This window comes from Mustela lutreola, chromosome 8 (assembly GCF_030435805.1).
Source record: "Mustela lutreola isolate mMusLut2 chromosome 8, mMusLut2.pri, whole genome shotgun sequence".
Lineage (NCBI taxonomy): Eukaryota > Metazoa > Chordata > Mammalia > Carnivora > Mustelidae > Mustela > Mustela lutreola.
Window position 1 is genome coordinate 74,329,545 of NC_081297.1, and position 22,188 is coordinate 74,351,732.

The following is a 22,188-nucleotide window of genomic DNA, read 5'->3' on the forward strand; positions in this document are numbered from 1 at the left end:
TTTCTGTGTATGACAAAGTTTAACAAAACAGGCTGTAAAACAACTCTGACATGAACCTTATTGTATGTGGACACACACACACAAAAGAGGTTTTTAAATATGTATGTGGAAGAAACTCTAAAAAAGAATACTAAAATAATGTATTTCATGATGATAGGATACATGCAGATGAGGAGTCAGAGTTTGGAAACTTCGGTCTTGGGGCAGTGTTGATGGTCAGCTCTTTATATCCGCATTGTGCTTGTCCAAAAGAGAAGCAGCATAGATCATTGTCATAACTTGAAAAGTAAAAGTCATCGCCAGAAACTGGGTTTATTTGGAAATAACAGAGAATTGCAATTTGGGACATACAGGCTATGGCAAAACCACAGGCAAACCTAACAGGAGAGAGGAAAGTTAGGAGGAGGAATTTGGGATGGGTTGTTTGAATGCAAGTCCACTGGACATGGACAAAAGCAAGAGTTCAGGGTGACTGATAACAGTTCCTCACTGGCTGACTTATAGTGGTTGATTTCTTGTGGATTTGATGTACATGTTTTCCTGTGGAGGCCAATAATTGATGCTGAATGGTCTGGCTCCCCCTTCGAACCCCTTGACTTCACTTTAGTGAAATGTCCCTTTATTAAACAGGCAAGTTGGAGTGTTTTTAGGAAAGTTTCAGATGATTCCTAATTCTTTTGCACATATAGAAAGTCATAATCCGTCTTTTGAATGTACGCAGGTCTCCTAGGAGTAGAATATTTTTGTATAGGTACTCCAACAAATATGTGTAATCGAATATTATTTTTATTATTATGTAGTTGTTCTTCAGATAGATTCTCATACTTGTTCCAGATTTCTATGATAGAATTTAGAGTATCCTATGTGTTATCTTAGTACCAGTAAAATTTGTAATGTGCCTTTAGTAAGTGCTCATTCCCTTCCTCTTGATGGATTCATGACTAACAAACAGCAATTTATCATCCACAAACTTGGTGTATTTGCCCTATTTGATTTTTAGACTGTAAGGAAATCTAAGCTAAGTCTCCCAACTATTTCCATTCACCCTGCATCATTATTTATTCATTTATTCACAGGCCACCTTCTCTTGTCTCTTACGCTTGCTGTTTATTCATTTTCATCCGAAAATTTATAATGTTCTAAAAGATAGTGCCGGGGCGCCTGGGTGGCTCAGTGGGTTAAGCTTCTGCCTTCGGCTCGGGTCATGATCTCAGGGTCCTGGGATCGAGCCCCGCATCGGGCTCTCTGCTCGGCGGTGAGCCTGCTTCCCTCTCTCTCTCTCTATCTCTCGCTTTCTCTGCCTCTCTGCCTACTTGTGATCTTTGTCAAGTAAATAAATAAAATCTTTAAAAAATAAATAAATAAATAAATAAAAGATAGTGCCTATACATTACTATATAAAAACAAACTTATTCATGACTGAATGAAGAAAAATTTGTTTTAGTAAAGACTAAAGAGGAAGGAAGTATACCAAAGTATATTAGTATATCAAAATGCTATAAAGAGATTAACAAAAAGACTGTGACTGGGATAAATAAATGAGCTGGGAAAGAAAAAAAAATGGCCTAGGAATCCAGATGATGTTATTTCCTTCTTCTTTAGGAAACACATCATATCCACAAGGGAACATTATAATGTATTGAACTTCATTAAAAAAAAAAAAAAAATCCTGCCTCTAGTACCCATGCCTGCAGAATACATGTGTTTTACTAAAAGCAACAACAGTTACTGTTGTTTTCATAATAATAGCTTTATTACATGCTAAGCATTTTTTAACATCTTAATTTTATTTTTTTCATGTTCCAAGATTCACTATTTATGCACCACACTCAGTGCTCCATGCAACACGTGCCCTGCTTAATACCCACCACCAGGCTCACCCATCTCCCCAACTCCCTCCTCTCCATAACTGTGTTTGTTTCTCAGAATCCAGTCTCTCATCTTTCATCTCCCCCTCCAATTTACCCCAATTCACCTTTCCCTTCCTTCTCCTAATGTCCTCCATGTTATTCTTTATGCTCCACAAGTAAGTGAAACCATATGATAATTGAATTTCTCTGCTTGACTTACTTCACTCAGCATCATCTCCTCCAGTCCTGTCCATGTTGATACAAAAGTTGGGTATTCATCCTTTCTGATGGCTGAATAATATTCCATTGTATATATATACCATATCTTCTTTATCCATTTGTCTGTTGAAGGGCATCTCCGCTCTTTCCACAGTTTGCTGATTGTGGACACTGCTGCTGTGAACATTGGGGTGCAGATGGCCCTTCTTTTCACTACATCTGTAACTTTGGTGGGAATACCCAGTAGTGGAATTGCAGGGTTATAGGGTCATGCTAAGCATTTTTAAATGAAGATGCTAAACCTCAGCTTAAATCACTTACTTACAGTCCTTGGTAGAAGCTAGTGGTTTACCAGAATTCAAACCTAGGTCTATTCTCCTGCAAACCGTGTGCAGTTAACCTCTATACAAACCTGGCCTTTTACACCATCCAACTCCTTTCTTCTGAAACTTTTAACCAGATTGAGTAGCTCCTGATATCCAAATCAGAGGCTCACCTTAACATCACTGTTTCACTACATTACAATTTTATCTTTTTTAAAAAATAAAACATTTACAGAAAATTTACCTGTGGCTATGATTTGATTCATATAAAAATATTCTAGCTGTTATATGCCAAGGCAAAGGCAAGTGGGACCCAAAAAAGCTCAAATAGGCCATTTACTGAAATCTCAAATTTGATCAGCACTTTCTTCCAGGGAAAATACTCTTTGTACGTATTACCAGAGAGAGAGGATTTAGATAACGTGTTTAACCTTTGGAGCCATCCCCTCACTGCCTATAGGGTAAAGACAGTGCAAAGAATTATCACTCATCAAGGTCGAGTCCAGATTTAATACTCTGCCTGAAGTTTTCCCAGCTCCTAAAATTTCACGACTCTGGATTTTCTCTGTTGTGATTAGGGCAGCCAGACAGATGTAACTGTCCCCAAGGAGTGGTCACCTCTGAATTTTGTGTTTTCTCTGTATATGCCAGTATCTGCCTCCAATGTGCATTTCACATACTTCAGGACCCCCTTTCCTCTTTAATGGGTAGAACTTTGAGGCATATTACCAACTTCAGGGACCCTCTGGGAAAACTTACACCCAAGGTGAACACAAGGTTTTGTCAATGTACTTTATAATAAAAGCATAGCAGGCCTTCTTCAGAGTATGTGCTTTTCCCCTAAGATTTCATTTCCTAAGATCTTGACCTTATTTGAGGCATAGTTCCAGGACCATGGTTATCTTTACTCCACAGAGTACAAGTTCATCTAGGATCCAAGATAGAGCCCATACATTGAGACACCCACAATCTGAGACTGCCCATTGTTCACTCATACGCTCAGAATAATCATGACTAGGTTTTAAAGCTGATCTCCTGGACACCTAAACCACAGGCAGATGTGCTAAGTTCCTTCCCTCAGGATATGTCAGGGTCTAACAGAAGCCTACCCACCAATGTTGTTCATTGCTACCATTCCTTTTCTCTCTGTATGAAGGAAAATACCACAGATCTCCACTAATCTCCTCTTCTGTGGGTGTGGGTGTTTGTGTGGTGTTTGTGTGTATTAGGAAATATGAAAACTTCTCACCTACTAATTTGTTTTTGGCTGTCCATCTAATAATTTAATTGACACTGAGTTTGTAGTAAGTTACTGTTAAGTGATGGAATGAATGAATATTTAAATTCATCTAATCTGATGCTTAGTCTCATGCCTAGAATACAACAAGCATTTACTTGTTGAGATAATAATTTAATTAAAGGAATGATAACTTCGGAATTAAAAATCATGTAACTTTTTTTAAGACTTTATTTATTTATTTGAGAAACAGAGATCACAAGTAGGTAGAGCAGTAGGCAGAGAGAGAGGAAGAAGCAGGCTCTCTGCTAAGCAGGGAGCCCAATGTGGGGCTTGATCCCAGAACCCTGAGATCATGACCTGAGCCAAAGGCAGAGGCTTAACCCACTGAGCCACCCAGGCACCCCAAAATCATGTAACTTTAAATACCTGCTATAAACTAAGAAAATCAAAGGTCATATGAAGAAGAAAGAATACGTTACACTAATTCATTCTCTCCTTACATAAAATTGCTTTGGAAATGAATTTCAGAATCACAGAGCAGTATTTTCTTGTTACAGTGTCAAATGGTGAAAATAATTGATGCATATAACAAAAGTTTACTGAGCACCAACTGTGTGCTTGTCACTGTGCTGGCCTGGGGGAGCCGGGGTGATGGTAAGTGGGGCAGAGGATGGGCTGGGTAAGGCAGGAGCAGGGGGCAGACCTTGCAGGGACCCTCCTGGTGTGAGCCAGGGCTGGTTTTAGGGTGAGGAGCCTGAAGGTGGGTGCCATACAATTTGCTTTGCTCCAGCACCAGGAATGCAGTATAAGGAAGGACAGGGTGGACAGTAAAGGATCTGTTAAGCTATTCCTTCCCCCCAAATGGCAGAAAACCCAGCTTTGATATAGAATGATCGAGACACATTTCCATTTTATAGGTTTGTTTCATTCCTGGTAATCAGTAAAGTGTTTCAGAAGTCTCTATACAAATCAGAAACTGAGAAAAAAAAGGCAGTTGCCATTAAAAGCTTTATTTATGAAATGATTACATTTTCATTTTAGCAGTAATTTGAGATAAAATAATGTGAAACTGCCTTACAGTTTATGGTTTTATAATAATGACTCCATCTCCTCATTATTTAGAAAATTCTTATGTCAATAACTGATGGCACAGTTTCTTTTCTAAGTCATCTCTGAGATATTCAATGCACATTTTCATCCTCTAAGCAACTTTCTGGGGAATTATTTTTTTTACTTCCATACTGACGACTCTATCAGAGAAAGTCATATTGTAGTTCTGGGTTTTAGAGCATGTATTATTTAAAGACTGCTTGACACTGCCATCTTGTTATATTAGAATGGTTGTTCTCCTTGTAATACGTTTGTGGTGTTGACATCACTGCCCTCAAATGAGTTATCTGGTTATTGAAATTATTTTATGGTATTTCAACTCCTAGCTCATGTCAGCATTCTTTCTGTTCTGATTACGGTTTTGTGCTTTGGGGCAAAATGGATACCAAGTCAGAAGAGAATGTACAAAACACAGAGGCTCAAATTTCCCAAGGTGCTTCTCATTGTAATTCCTCATGGTCTTTGGGAAGCATTTTATTCTACTCATTTTTAGTAGAGATTGAGTGACTTCACAACTGACATTAAGGAAGGACACTGACTTAGGGGAGATTTCAAGCAGAGTTTTCATCTTTTCTTTTTCCATTTATGTTCCATAAAAAAATAAGGCACCTCAAAAAAGAGGTTTTCATATATACATGAACTGGTAGGATGATTATATTGAAGGAGAAAGAAACAGAGAAGACTGGGTTTCAAATGCTACCCCTTCTGTGTAATCTTGGGAAAGTCACTGCATTTTGTCACATACCCAAAATGAAACCATCGATGCTGTTGCTTTGGATTATTATGGGGATTAAATGAGTTAATGTAGATTAGGGTGTTTTGTGTACGGTAAAACTCCATACAAATATTAGTCAACTTCCTCGAGTGAAGATTTACTGCTACTCAAGGACATTTCTGCTGGGAGCATGGCTTTCAGAAAGAAGCCATAGAACTCACACTTGATGGAAGGCAGCTGTAGAATGGATTGAAAAGAATCCAAGAAGCAAATTATACCATTGTTTGCATGGTTTGATAACCAACCATGATAAATCAGCTGCATTCATTCCCATGCACCTGCAAATAAAAACGCATGCGGGGATACTGTGCAGGAACTCTAGCAGTGGAAAGAAAATAAGCCAAGAGCACTGTTGTGAAGTTCTCACAGCTTGGGATGACACACACAGATTTCATGATGCTTATGTAAGGAAGTATGTCTGTCTGATCTCACCACAGGCAGTAACTTTTTAAATCCAGATGAGATAAATTCTTAAAATTTAAAAATTTCAAGGGGCAAATATATGCCTTCTCTAATACAGTATTGTGGAGAAATTGGTATCAGATGACCAAAGATCAGCTTAAAATTAATAAAATTATTTTTATGTTTTGCTTAAAAAACATGGAGCATTATTTATGTGTAAAATGTACTAAATATACTGGCCTATGAAGCCCGAGGGCAGGAAGGGGAAAGAGAGAGAGGTACTGTGTCCTTACTGGAGAAGGGTCCCTAAGAAATGCAGGAGAGTAAAAGAAGACAGGGAGGAGAGCAGATCCTGAGGTGGGGGGAAAACCTCGGGTCTCTGACTTCAATTTGAACTTGAGAGGGATGGTCTGATTCACCATCATGAGATCCTTATCGTAACATCATCACACAAGAGCCGATCCTAGCCTTGCCTCAGGGTAAACTGTATTATTAATTTCATTTACTAAAGTATTATCTTTGAAAAAATGTTTTTAATTATTAAATGGTTCTTAAATGATACTAACTTAGGAAATCAGTAGCAATCAGCAAAATGGACTCTATTGAATTGTTTCATTTATTTACTCATTTAACAAATAAGTATATACATTGTGTCAGGTTATTAGACATCATTTAAGAACTTACAAGTGGCTTTCAACTTAAGTACCACTGATGGGAGTGGTGTGCCTGCAGCACCGCCGCATGGAAGAGCATCCCACGTTTCTCAGGGCTCTGGAGCCCATGACAAACAGAAGAGCTTACGATGCTGAGCTTGTTACTATTACTTTGTTTCCCCGCCTCCATCCCATTTGGTTCAGTCTCTCCTTTTCACCCAGTACTTCAGGGTTCCTCATATGATTGGCTCATAATGGCAAGAAGAAAAAGAAAGGAAGAGATCCCAAAGTAGAAAATGAAAAAAAGAAAAAAAAATGTTGGTTTTCTTGAGTGACAAAGCAGCAGATTCTAAATATGATTCCAAAGGAGTTCCAGGAAATATGTGAGCAACAGAGTATGGCATAGTGGAATAAGGGTAGCATCTCCCACAGTGACTATATGGGGAAAAGTTATCTTAATATTTTATACCATATTTTCAATATTTGAAAAAATCTTGTTGGAAGAGTGGAGCTGTATGGCCATTGTGATCCATTTGTTTGAGGACCTCTGGGATTTTTATAGATTCGGAATCAGGATCATTACTCTTAGAACATTCTTCTGTTGGGACTTTTCATGTTGAGAGGGACAGACACACCAGACTTCCTGGTTAATGGAAGTTTTATAGAGAAAAGTAAGGAAACAAAATTAGGTCTGGAATACTGTGCAACAGACTGGTCTGCCCTTCGCCTCTCTCTCCTGCACTCCCCTATCACTATCAACTGTATGACCCTTCTAATGGCCTCTGTTTACCCTCTTCTCTGATAGGTCATATTCTGACTTCCATAGAGATGGACTATCAACCATTTGTCAAGTCATCTCTGGTATAAAGCTCTACTGTATGCCAAGGCTGTTGCTGTCAAACAGAGAGAGGCAGGCAAGCCATTCATGGGGCAGAACGTGACTTCTTGTGGGGGAAGGGGGGACTCCCCAGCAGTGAACAGAGGCAGGTACGGTCACACTCCTGAGAAGAGAGGCAGTGTAGGGACAGCCCTGGAGTTTTGAGGCCTTTGGGGCAATATGAAGGAACAGTGTGATGGAGAAGTCTTATAATTCAAAGGCAAGATTTCTCTTCCTTTCAGGGCCAGTGAAAGCAGGAGAGTGGCTAATAAGTTTCACTCTAATGTTTGCCTTTACTATAGGAAAAAACCTAGAGTTGAAACAAAACAATGGAAAAAGAGACCCAGATTAGTTGTCTTTGAGTTGTTAAAGATGCTCCCATCTTGTCGAAGTGATGTTATCACAACTATAAATTCAAAAGTGAAACAATCATAATAGATTTCCTTCTTCCCCCAGTTTTCCATATTTCCATTTATTCTCCTATAACCTGATGTCATAGATAATATTTTGTAATTGATGTTCCCTGCACTGTCAAGTTCATAGTATTTTTCCATGTTTCCAGTGGACTGTGGCCCGGCTTGCTGTTGGTGTAATGATGCAGTAGGAAAAAGAATGATGAAGTGTTTTCTTATGAATAAAATAAGAAATTTTTCTTAGAAATGGGTTTGAACTTCGAATGCTAACATGGACCCTTCCCAAGGCAGAGTTCAGGCCTCTTCTGGCAGATTCTTTACATTGATCTCAGAACTTCAGGGGACAGGTCTAGGAGGAGCCAAAGAGGCAACAGGGAACCACATCCACTTCCACTGACTATACAGACATTCATTGTACTGTTTGTTTGATACCAAAATGAAAGTAACCTAAGTTAGATCTAAGACTTAAACTTCAAATCTTTGTAATTTTGCCCATCTTACTTTTAGTAATTATTTTAATGGCTGTTTATTTCCTATGGCTGTTGTACCTTAATTCACTTAACTCCACTGCAGATATCTGTATTGTTTTGTTTCTGATTTTCATCTGTGTTAACTTGTGATAAATAAAAGTATAGTGACATGTCTTTCAGCATATAATGTTTCCATTCAGATAATTTCCTAAGAATAAGTTTTAGAAATGAGATGTTAGGTCATGATTATTTAGATATAAATATTCTTATGTCCAAATTGCCAGATTTCATTCCAGAAAGAATTTATACCAATTTAAATTCTTAAGCAGAATTAAGAGACTATACCAGTATCATTATATATGTATGGCTTTAAGTATTTAATATTTAATAATTAATTAATATTTATTATTTTCATCTGGTTGCCCACTTATATTCTATTTCCCATACTCAGAATCTATAAGCTAGCCAAAATCCTGGTTGGTTTAGATCCCATGATTTATATATAAATCAATTCATTTAAAAAGAGGCTTTTGGCTCCAGATATCTAATATGAGATTTACCCATGTCTGTGATTTGTCTCAGTAATTCTAAAGATTTTTTTACCAGAAAAATAATAATTTAAAAAAATCAATGATTTTTTTTTTCAACTTGCCTTTACGTCACAGTCCTCTGTAGGAAAATTATGAATCCAGGAAAAATAAAAGACTAGACAATAGAAAATCATCTTAGGCCAAGGTCTTCAACTTGGTCTGGTTGCTGCAAGCTAGGGAGCCATACGTTCCTAAAATGATTCATCTGTGCATATGTTAGAATTTAAAAGCTATACTGGAGTGCTTGGGTGGTTCAGTATGTTGAGCGTCCAACTCTTGGTTTTGGCTCAGGTTATTATCTCAGGGTCATGAGGTCTAGACCCGTGTTGGGCTTCACGCTCAGTGTAGAATCTGCTTGAGATTCTTTCCCTCTGCCTCCCCCCCACCCCGCTGCTGCTTGCTTGCTCACTCTCTCCCACTCTCTCTAAATTTTTTTTTTAAGAATTTAATTACTATGTTGCCACCCTTGACCCAAGTTTATTTCATGTTAGATTATCATGTAGTAACTATGCTAGTGAAAAGAAATTAAAGTGAGGAGGAGTCAAGTTTCTAACAGTAACTTTTCCTGTTGCTTTGATGGGAGTGTTCAAAAGTTGAAATTTCTCATGACTTGGGTTGCTTATAAGTTTACATCCTCCTGGCCCCCTGAGTGATTGGCATTCTGTTTATTTCTCTTCAGACAAGAGTGGAGGTGTCCTTCCCTGGGGAGATACTCTAGCCTTATGTACCTCTCTATCACCATGCTCAGACTATCACTGTGTGATCGGATCATGAATTCCTCTAGAAAAAGAACTATTAAAGTTCACTTTTAGGGGTGTCCGTTTTGCTTTGAGGTGGTAGATTAATGACGTTCTTCAAAGAAATCGCAGACCTTTGTCAGGAACTAGATATGAAATCATGCTTCACTCCCACTTCCCAGTAATGAACTGGCAAGTAAAACGGGTGCAGGAAACTCAGTAGAAGACTGGCACATGTGGCAGACAAACTGTAGTAAGCTTTCTCTTACCTTCTCCAAAACCCTACATCTTTTGTAAACTCTGGGATGGAGGCAGAGTTCTCTTGGTTTCTCAATGATTAGGACTGGCGAAATAAAATTTGAAGTTTTGCATGTTAAATACAGGTTGTATTTTCTCGCATTCCCCAGTTATGCTCATGAATAAAGGAGCAATACAAAAAGCATGTGCTACTGTATAGGAAGCACAGAACCAAGTGCTTATGGTTAACTGGGGCAAGGGCAGTCACAGCACTTAGTTCTGTTGGTTATTTCTCTGGATAGCTGATGGGGAGAGAGGTAACACACACACACACGCACACACATGATAGAAATAGCTCTACATCTGAAATGGTTTTAGAGTGGGTGTCGAGTAGGCAAGGGAGAACTATTCTGCCTTCAAAGAGAGCGGTTAATTTCCAGAAGCGTTATTAGAGGCAGCACTGTGGGTTCCGTGACTGGAACAGCGAACCGATCATTTATGGTATACATGGCAGGTGTTTGTCCACGCTCTCTCTGGAGTAGCCCTCGGTCTCTGGTGAAGGGAGACTGTGGCTGGCTTGTACAGTTCCACTGCTTTGTCCGCTGCAACAGCCTCTCTGCGCAGCTCCTGTGATCTTCATGTGCTTTCTGGTTTTGCTCTAGAGTGTGCTGTGTCCCATCAAAGAGCATGGCTTTTTCTATTCCTAACCCACACACTGATGTCCAAGTGTTTTTTGTTCTTTCTCTAGAGCGTGATGTTCTTCCTCCCCTCCCCCACCCCCAGCAGTCACTTAGCCAGGAGAACATAAGGGTATTTTGCAGTAACATTTGGAATATACATTTTTATCTTTTCATTGGGATTTCTAGTGTTTATATTCTAAAGGTCAGGTGATGTCACAATCTTAGTCATTAGCCATCCGTGTATCGCTGAGTGTGTAACTTGCCAAGTCAGAGCCTGCAGCACTTTCCTAAACTCAGCATGAGGATGACGAGGAGTTGCTTGCCCTTTTATGCACACAGACATGCCTAGTCAAACAGTGAAAACCTACATCACACCAAGCACAGAGCTCACCCTAAAATATGCTGCTTTCCACTGTTCCAGCAAAAGAGATCCTGCAAGTGACTTTGGTAATAATGAAAATGGTGAATAGAATTTTTCAGCAGATTTTAGTGATTTGAGTATTTGTAAATATTTCCCTCTCAAGGAACCTGCCTGCCTTTTTCACTCTTCTCTGTCCCCTTTCTTACTTTCTCATTTTAGGATCTTCATAACGCAAAAGACTCTTTGATTAGTGGGAAATGAAGATGGAAGATTTTTTTATTAAGATTTTATTTATTTATTTGACAGAGAGAGATCACAAGTAGATGGAGAGGCAGGCAGAGAGAGAGAGAGAGAGAAGCAGGCTCCCTGCTGAGCAGAGAGCCCGATGTGGGACTCGATCCCAGGACCCTGAGACCATGACCCAAGCCGAAGGCAGTGGCTTTAACCCACTGAGCCACCCAGGCACCCGAAGATGGAAGATTATTGATCAGGGCATTTCTAATGCTGTTTTTTACTCACAGTTCAGTGCAAAGGCTTCATTTATGCCCATAGAGAATACTAGTATGGACTAGAGGTGGAGATCTAAGAAAACTCTGGTGGGGAACACAAAACTTGCTATTCTTTTGGCAAACACTTAAATCACTTTCTTTGTGCCATACAATTATAACTGTAGATAATCTTTGTAACAAGTTTATTAGGGACTTTTATAGATTAGAAAACCAAGGTACAAAGAGGTTGACTAATTTGCCCAAAGTTACACAGCTGGTAAGTAATAGAACCGAGATACAAAGCTGTGCAGCCCAGCTCTAAACCTTAACCTTTGTGCTGTGCTGCCTCAGATAAGAGTCCAGGACAGTAAAAGGGGGAGGATATACAGATAGGACAGTACAGAGCACTTATGTGATAATGATGTAGGTAAGGAAAATGAAAATCCATTGAGAGGAGAGAGTATTTCTGGTGAGTGGGTGACATCTGCACTCACCTTTAAGGCTGAGCTTGGTTGTGACAGTGGAGCTCAAGAGTGAGAGTTTACTTTCAGTTAGATGAAATGTCACGAGTAGAACATACATACATACATACATACAGGTCTGGAAAGCTGGCTCAAAAAATTAGTCGTATAATTTAGTCAGAGAAAAGGATTGTATATAGGAATATAAGATAAGGTAGGCTCCAGCCAAATTTTGCAGGCCCCATTATATGGGCAGTTGGGATAAGGGGGTTGAAGGTTTTTGAGCAATAAGGTGGTCAGAGCAATGTTTTCAAGAGCTCAACTTGGTGGGGCAGTGGTTTGAAGAAAGGAATGCTAAACGCAGGGCAAATCAGTAGGAGACTATATTCATTTTCTATTGGTGCTATAATAATATTGCACATACTTACTTAAAACAGCACAGATTAATTATACCCCGGTTTCTGTGGGCCAATAGTCCAAGCACGCTTAGCTAAGTCCCCCTACCTAGGGTCTCACAAGAGTACAGAGCGTTGACTTGGACCATGGTTTTATCTGAGGCTCAACTAGGGAAGATTTTGTTAGCAGAATTCAGTAACTTTTGTACCAAGGACTTCAGTTTCTTGCTGTCAATCAAAGGCTATCTACAGCTCCTAAAGACATCCCTCCATTCCTTCCATGAGCATCCCAACATTGTCATCCCACAACATGACACCTTACTGTTTCACAGCTAGCAAGAGTGTGAGAGACTTCAGCAGAGCAGCCACTGTCATCTTACATAATCACATATGTCCTGTCACTTCTGCCACATTCTGTTAGAAACAAGTCATGGGTCACTCCCACACTCAAGGAACGAGGACTAGAGAAGAGTATGCATATTAGGAAGTGGACCATGGAGAGACTGCTCTAGAATCTGCTATAGAGACAAATGCAGTTGATGAGATAAATGGAGTCTGAATGGGGTGGTATTAACACACACAAAAAAAGATTCAAGAAACTATATCTAGGCAATATAATTATGAATTCTTACCCACCTTATGTTAAATTTTTCTGCATATATCATCTCATGTAAGCCTCTAAATAATTGTTTGAGGTAGGTGCCAGGAAAATCCTTATTTCACAGATGAGGACACAGGCTTTGAAAAGTTAAGTACCTAAGTTACAAACATCCCAGCTTCAAATCTGGGTGTCCCAACCTAGATTTGAATATAGGATGTCAGTCCCAGAGCTCATAGTCCTAGCCACTCTTCTTTAATTGATCTTCAAAGTATGGGGAATTTAAAGAAAGATGGGTAAGAAAATATTGAAGATAAACTTCAAGTGTTTAACGCATTTCAACTCAGGGAATGGTGGTGGTATCAAAAAAGAAATGTCATGAGAGGCACTGTTACACTCATACTATGCATACACTACATGCCAAGCACTGTGCTAAGCACTCAGTATGCATGACACAGTTAATGTTCCAACAGCCTCTAATAATAGTGGATATTCAGCAGATACCTAAATTCCATCAATGGAGCATGAGAAAAAAGTCAGTGCTAGAGTAAACTATCAGGGAGCATCTTTAAAATTATCATCTTTAAAATTAGATGAGATGGGTGCAGGAGTAATCTAGCAGTGATATGTCACCCCACTGATTGCCAGCATTGATTTGGCTGATCTGGCTACTAGACAGGTGTCCCTTCCCTCCCCCTTCCATGTGCATCCCTCCTGTGCTGTACACTCAAAAAGGATGACCTTCCCAGATACTATTCTTCCATTAAGGGTATAGGAGAAGCTGCGCACCACTTAGAACCTCCAAAAGAGCTTTTGAGTTCAATTTGTAGGAGAATGTAGGGTCATCAAGATTCCAGAACTCCAGACACATCCAATGAAGCACTGCATGTGGCAGTCTGCCTTTTAAAAAATTAATTAAAATTAGATGGGCTGTTTAAGAGACAAAGGACAGACCTCATAACAGAACCTTAGAATACACCTATATTTAGAGGTTGAGGGAAGGAAGAGACACTTCAAAAAGCAATGAAGACATATATATCAGAAAAGATGGAGATATAACTGGAAAATGCAAAGGGAAAAGAAGAAAAGGGGGTTGTCAGCACTATCAACCACCAGAAAGTAATTAAAGAACCTCAGAATCAAGGTTAGGAGGTCTAACTTTTGGGTAAGTGGCTCCAGGAAAACAGCCTGACTGTGTGAGAGTCAGCTGGCCCATGGGTGGATGGGGGAACTGGGCTAGGAAGGAAAGAGTGGGGCGAAAGGATGAAGAGTGCACCAGTATAAATTTCTCCATAATTGCAGATGAACTAATGTCATATGAGAGGGGTTGAATAATTAGGTAGCAGCAGTCGTGTGTGTCATAAAATAGAAGGTGAAGGCTCACGTCAGAAAAAAAAAATGAAAATGGCAGAAAGAGATAGACTACTGATTGAAAGTGACCCCAGCAGAGACAGAACAAGGAAGAGGTGCAGGTCCTTAGAAAAGGCAAGAGACATGTTACTAATGGAGGTGGAAGAGAAGAGCCCTGAAAGAAAATGCAGGAACACAAGAGGTTCAAGAGAGTAAAACTGAGGAAAGAAGTACCCAAGTTCACAGTAGTGAGAAAAAGGGAAAGACCTCAGTACTGGAGATAACAACAAATATTTTAATTAACTGATGCAACAGATGACCAAAGTTTAGCCCAGTGGTAGTTGAAGGCAGTTAGATGGTACTGCACAGGGTTGGAAACTGACATTGTGTGGATGGCAGATAAGCATGGAGGAAGGAAAAATGGGTTCTTGGCCAGTGAAGTGTATTGGCATGGTCTACACTGAATGATGAGGTTAGGTGAATACTGACGGGAGTTCAGAATCTGAAGATTATGATTTGGGCGTGGAGGAAGTTATCAAAAATAAGGAAATAAAATGCTTTTTATCAGAAAAGGGATGCAGAGACTTTGAGGTAAAATAATTCCAAATCAAGCAAACTATAAAGTGCCCTCTTGCAGTTTCAGAGGCTAAAGAATGATGAGGCCAAAGTATTATATGGGCCAGAAGTAAAAATAAACTGTGGCAGAGGATGTGAAGGGGGATGGAGGATATGACTGACCGGGCATCCAACTCAGGAAGACAAGGTGGGTTATTATGATGGAGATCATAAACAGACTAGCAAGGACAGGGCTTAGATGTTAAGGTTCAAACATAGAGGTCATCAGAGGCAGAACACTAGTCTAAAAATGACAACAAGGGCAAGAATGTTTTTGAGGCTTGTTGTGTCTTCATGGACAATATTTCAATTAAGGTAAAGAATTGGAAGTTCAACCTGAAAGTCAATCTAAGACCAGAGGAGACTTTGCTTCACAAAAGAACTAGGAGGCAGAGTCACCAGAGAGTGCCTGAGACAGAAGCAAGGGCGTGCAGCAGGAAGGGAAAGTGTTAGCTAGGATCAGATATGAGCATTTTTCCTTTCTCACATCTACGCAGTCACCTCTTTACAAGTGACCCTTCTAATCTTTAAAATTACCTGTAAGGCATTATCCCCATTTTACAGATGATGAAAAAAAAAATCTGGTTTGGGAATTTGAATCTTGTCCTCACTGCAAATTCTGAGTTCTTTCTACCACAACAGACAGACTCCCAGTAGTCTTAAAATGGTTACTATAGCTTTCAAGGACTAACTGGAAATCATGCCTGACTTCTACAAAGTGGGTATAAAACAGAATGTGTTTTTTTATCGAGGTATATAATTAACCTGTAACATCGTATTTAGTTTCAGGTAGACCACATGATTTGGCATTAAGCATCCATCATCATAAATTATTTACAAATGTTTCTTGTCGTGAGACCCTTTAAGACGTACTCTCTTAGCAACTTTCAGACATGCAGTGCAGTATTATTAACTGTAGTTGCCATGCAGTTCATTACCTTCCATGACATTTTTTAACTGAAAGTTTGTACCTTTTGACCCATTTCAGTTCTCCAAACTCTGTGCCCCAGCAACCACAAATCTGTTCTCTGTATCTATGACATGGCTCAGTATTTTTGTTTAGATTGCATATACAAGATCATATGGTATTTATTCAGGTAGCATAATGCCCTCAAGATCCATCCATATTATTACAGATGGCAAAAATTCCTTAAGGCTGACTAATGGTGTGTATGTGTGTGTTTGTGTACACATACACACACATTTTCTTTATCCATTCATCCATCAGTGGACACTCAGGTTGCTTTCATATCCTATTGTAAATAATGCTGCAGTGAACATGCAGGTGGATATATCTTTCGAGTTAGTGCTTTCATTTTCTTCAGATAAATACCCAGAAGTTGTTTTGCCGAATCATATGGTAGTTTTAATTTTTGGAGGAACCTCCATCCTGTTTTCCATAGTGACTGCACCAATATACATTCTCATCAGTTTGTGCACAAGTGTTCCTCATTCTCCACATCCCCACCAACACTTGTTATTCATCTTTTTGATGGTAGCCATTCTAACAGGTGGGAAGTGATATTTCATTATTTTGGTTTTGATTTGTATTCCCCTGATGATTAATGATGTTGAACACTTTTTCCTGTACCTGTCATCTATATGCCTCCTTTATGAAAATGTCCACTTAGATCCTCTGACCATTTTTTTAAAGATTAATTTATTTTGAGAGAGAAAGTGGGGAGGGAGGGGGGAGAGAATCTCCATTGAGCACGGAGCCTGACTCGCATGGCTCAGTCTCAGGACACTGAGAGCTGAGCCAACGCTGAGGATCATGACCTGAATCGAAACCAAGAATCAGATGCTCAATCAGGTGCACACCACTGACCATGTTTTAAATTGGATTGTTTTTTGTTTTTTGCTGTGAGTTGTACACACAGTGTATTTTTATCTTGAGTTATATTCAGATCTAAAGTGTTCTATGTGAGGTTTATAGCTAATACTGTATATTTAATCTTAATTTTTTTTTCAAGAAAAACATCTTGGACCCTTTTCCTTAATGATATTAAGGAACTTTCAGATATATCCAAGATATATATACACATTGAATTTCTGTAACTATACCCTAAAACATTATTTTTATTGCTATATTTTTCAGGTGTGAGAATGAAACCAAATTTAAAACAGAAGATGTATTTTGGGCTTACAATTTCTGCCCTACACCATACTCCTGGACTGCACTTCTGGGCCTTATTTTATATCTTGTTTTCTTCGCACCTGGTAAACAAAGGCTTTGTGTTGTATTAATTAAAGTGTCTCTTTTTAGAGGGGACAAACTACTTTTTTTCAGATTCTAAACTACTTTACTGAAATTTTTAGTTTCATATTTTTCTCAGGAATGGGACCAATGCCCTGGACTGTGAATTCTGAAATATATCCCCTTTGGGCAAGAAGTACAGGAAATGCATGTTCATCTGGAATAAACTGGATTTTCAACGTTCTGGTTTCACTGACATTTTTACACACAGCAGAGTATCTTACATATTATGGTAAGAGAATATTTATCTCATCTATAGTTTCATTTTTATTTTTCCTCCTCTTTTTATACATGCTATTATTTGTGTTTGAAAGTGTAGATGGTTATATTTTTGCTATGATAAGTAATCTCTATGTGGTTCCTTCCTTCCCCAAAGGCCTTGAAAATGTACGTGGAAAATATAAAAGGAATTCTCCTTTCCTAAGCAGCACTCCTTCTTGTCCCTCAGTGCTTTAGAGCCTTAACCCACCTTCCAACCCAAACATCTCCCAGCTCTCTCCCCAGTTGGAAATCTTCACAGCAGTGCTTTTAGTTTAATGAAGAAATCTAAACAACAGAGCATGGTAGAAAGGAGGCAGGTGGGGAATCTAAGGGCTAATGCTTGAAGATGTCTCGTGACGGAGATGGAGTCATGCCCAAGTAGCTCCCCCAAAGGTCATGCTGTGATTTATACCTTCCACTGTATCATCCATGCTGTTCAGGTTACAGCATGTTAATTTCAGCATCCACTAAGAGCAGCACTTACCACTGCCTGAAGCATAAACCTAACAGAGGTGTTTATGTGCAAATGTGTGGACCATAACTCAAAACAGTATTAGGAAGTGGCTGAGACAGGAAAAAACTCCAGGAAGCTACTTCAAGTCCATTTCTATTAAAACGAAAAGACTTTCTCTTTAGCAACAGAATTTCTTCATTATATGTATGAGTTTACAGTTTGTAATTGGATTCTAAAAGATGAAATGTGAGGTTTTTATTCTAATCTCCCCATAAGTCTCTGTATGTGTAGGGATTATCTCTTGCTTATACCAGTTCTCTGATCCCTTACCCATTACTCACCCTACCTCATCCCATGCTCCGGGCACTTAAATTCCTTTTTGCAAGAACCCACACACACCCCTCACAGTTGGACCATAAATGTTTGGAACTCGGGCCAGGACTTACGCCTTGTTCACCATTATACTAGTCCCAGTGCCTTCCTGGGCATTCTTGTTCACTGGGCATTCACAGGTGTCTGTCAAATGAATAAATATGCGGAAGAATTTTAATATGAAGAAACATTATATGAATCTGTTCCTTCTCATTCTCAACATCCGTATTGGTATTTATTATCTTTATAAAACTCTTGTGTCCCCCAGTGAACTTTTAGAAATTTAGAAACATTAAAAAAGGAAATACACTGGCATTTGAAACTGGATATGTATTTCATATATTCAGTTTTAACCCATTGGCAATTAGAACTTTTTGCATAAATCAAAAACCTATCTTTCTGAGACCATAAATATTTACACAATAAATATTTACCCATATTTGCTAGTTCTTGAGAATGCTTATTTTTTTTGTTTTGTTTTGGAGAATTCTTAAATATTTAAAGACCTAAATATAGGGTAACATCTTAAGTCATAGACCAAAAGTCTACAAGGCAAGGCATTTGTTACCAGAGTGCCTTTCTCTCAAATTTATGCTGCCTGAACAACATGAGGCAACAAATAAAATGTAAATAGCTCATAGCCAGGCTTCTTTCAGAAATATCCAGTTAGAACAAACTGGTGGTTGCCAGAGAGGTAGGGGCTTGAGGGGATGGGCAAAATGATTGGTAGGAGGTACAGGCTTCCAGTAATGGAATGAAAAAGTCCCGGAGATGGAAAGTACAGCATAGGGCATATGATCAGTGGTACAGTAATATGGCATATGATCAGTATTACAGTAATAGCAGTAATAGTGTGGTGACAGATGGTAGCTATACTTGTGAGCACAGCATAAGACAGAGTTGTGGAATCACTATGTTGCACACTGGATACTAGTGTCAACTGCACTTTCATTTGATATATTTATATATATAATAAAGAACTATATCCGGGTAGAAGCAGATTTTGCTTTGCATTAAGCCAAGCTTCAATTATGTCGGCACACTGGTCCATTAGGTCTACTGCTCGCTAGAAGCGGAACAACATTTAAGTTTAGATAGTTTTTTCCCTGTTTTTGGATCTGAATTTTAATCTACATGTTATTGGTTTATGTAAGGTGCATGTTTCTATTCCTCATTTACCAAACACATGCCATAATGAAGTATTTCTCTTGAAATATGCAGGTCTTTTATTTTCTCCAGATTTTGGTTTCCTTTCTAAACTGTACTGCTTAGATAGTCTGTCTGCCTTGGACCTCATGCACTAGTGTTTATTACTAAAAACTGTCACCAGTATACCATTTTATGTATAGCACTGTGAATACTAAATACTAAATCTACCAATTAGATCCCTTGGAAAGGATTGTATCAAAGTTCCTATACTGAAATACTGAAATTCAGTCACACATGATCTTGATTCCTTATTATGTATAATTCAATTAAACATTTGCTTAAATCCAAAACTTGTTATAGGACTCTAATAAGATTTACTTCCTTCAGAACAAAGCTAAGGAATATGTGCACTTAACAATCCTGACAGGCTCATTACAGACAAGTTTTTTTTTTTTTTCATTTTCATTCCAAAAAGAAATGCTAAGTAAGTTTACATAATTGACTTGGCCATTATTTGGAGCGGGTTGCAACCACCCACCCCCAGTTGGCCCTTGCCCCTGGGGCTTACCCATACGTCTCACCAGTGGAGCACACTTAGGAAGTTTTGGTATTTGCTCACTTTACTTTCTTCAGATTCTATAAAAGTTCTTATATTTTAATAGCATTTCCTTGATGTTGTTTGGCTTGGGAATCTGGGTCACAACCATGAAGCCCTATGGCCTTTTAAGAATTTTCCTAATCCATCTAATTATTTTTAACTAGGGTTGAGCACTGAAAGATTTGTTACTTTTCTTTATGCCTGTTCCTAAATTGTGAAACATGGTAAGTGTTTCCTCAATATTACAGTTTATAAAGCCAAACCTAGTTTTCTCTGTTAGAGATTTTGGAGTTTAGCAGCCTGATTTAGTCTAAAATGTTTTACCATCTGCACTTATTTTTCTGTGTTATCATCATGATTACCATCCTTTCTTTATCCCTCCCTGTTAAAGATTCCATTTCTCTTCCCACAAGTTTCACTTCTCTGTAATCAAACACAGGACTGTATCTCCTTTCATTTTTCCCCCTAAATCCCCACATTATCCAAGATCTAGCTTGTCAGTATCACCTTTTTCATGAAAATTTTCCCAGTGTTTAAGTCCTACTAATATCATTCTGTGCTAATAGTAACCCTTCTTCCCTAGTCATTTAGTGGAATTTGATAATGCTATCCCCTTTTTTGGAATTCTGATAGGCATGTAACATCATACATTAATTATTTCTGTTGTTTGCAGTTGGGCAGGGCAGAGCAGCAATTATTTTCTGCATTAGATGAGGAAACCAAGGTCAAGAGAATTTAAGAAACTATCCTAGGAGTCTGCCTGTGTCACTTTGTGACTTTCCAATCCACACTCTCTACAGATCCTTCCTCTCACTGTAATTCAGTCATGCATCCCAGGTGACCTAGTATTATGTTCTGATTATTTACCAAGTATAAGACATGTCTGTTTAACATGAACCAAAACAAATGAAATAAAGGACCCCTATAGGTGTAAATGGAGTTTTTAACCGAGAATGTGATTTAATCCAGCATTTTAAGAGTCTTATAGCTTCTGATGATTTAATCTAACAAACTGTCATAATTTAGTCAACCCTTTCATGTTTTTTCAAAATCTCATAATTTACCTCTTTTTCGCTTCTTTTCTCATAACTCCTTCTCATTTCAGAGCAGATTCTTTCAGGTGGTCAGTTCAGCAGCATTTTTCCTCCATGGTTTCCTTTTCCTGAAATGGTGCTTATAGGCATGTCTTTAAGAAAGTAGTCTTGGGGCACCTGGATACTCAGTTGGTTGAGTGTCCAACTCGCATCCAACTCTTGGTTTTAGCTCAGGTCATGATCTCAGGGTCATAGAATCCAGCCTCGAGTTGGGCTCCACACTCAGCAGGGAGTCTGTCTGAGATTCTCTCCCTCACTGCCTGCCCCTCCCCACCCACACGTGTGCCTGTGGTCTCTTAAAAATAAAAAGTAGCCTTGGGCGCCTGGGTGGCTCAGTGGGTTAATCCGCTGCCTTCGGCTCAGGTCATGATCCCAGGTTCCTGGGATTGAGTCCCGCATTGGGCTCTCTGCTTTGGCGGGAAGCCTGCTTCCCCCCCTCTCTCTCTGCCTGCCTCTCTGCCTACTAATGCTCTCTGTCAAAAAAAAAAAAAAAAAGTATCCTTAATAATGTCTTTCCCAGGGGCGCCTGGGTGGCTCAGTGGGTTAAAGCCTCTGCCTTCGGCTCAGGTCATGGTCCCAGGGTCCTGGGATGGAGCCCCACGGTGGGCTCTCTGCTCAGCGGGGAGCCTGCTTCCCTCTCTATCTCTGCCTGCCTCTCTGCCTACTTGTGATCTCTGTCAAATAAATAAATAAAATCTTTAAAAAAAAAAGTCTTAAAAACAAAATGTCTATTTTCAACATTTTGAGGAACCTCCATGCTGTTTTCCAGAGTGGCTGCACCAGCTTGCATTCCCACCAACAGTGGAGGAGGGTTCCCCTTTCTCCGCATCCTCGCCAGCATCTGTCATTTCCTGACTTGTTGATTTTAGCCATTCTGACTGGTGTGAGGTGATATCGCATTGTGGTTTTGATTTGTATTTCCCTGATGCCGAGTGATATGGAGCACTTTTTCATGTGTCTGTTCGCCATCTGGATGTCTTCTTTGCAGAAATGTCTGTTCATGTCCTCTGCCCATTTCTTGATTGGATTATTTGTTCTTTGGGTGTTGAGTTTGCTAAGTTCTTTATAGATTCTGGACACTAGTCCTTTATCTGATATGTCGTTTGCAAATATCTTCTCCCATTCTGTCAGTTGTCTTTTGATTTTGTTAACTGTTTCC

General features: G+C 39.1%; 1 protein-coding gene across 1 annotated transcript in view; it reads left to right on the forward strand.

Moving 5' to 3' along the window:
• Nucleotides 1-22,188, forward strand: part of SLC2A13 (solute carrier family 2 member 13) — a 374,984-nt gene that overhangs the window by 345,258 nt on the left and 7,538 nt on the right. Inside the window, exons 8-9 of the mRNA XM_059185645.1 lie at nucleotides 16,943-17,064; nucleotides 17,181-17,333. Coding sequence (XP_059041628.1) covers nucleotides 16,943-17,064; nucleotides 17,181-17,333 — 275 coding nt within the window. The remainder of the gene's footprint in view (nucleotides 1-16,942; nucleotides 17,065-17,180; nucleotides 17,334-22,188) is intronic.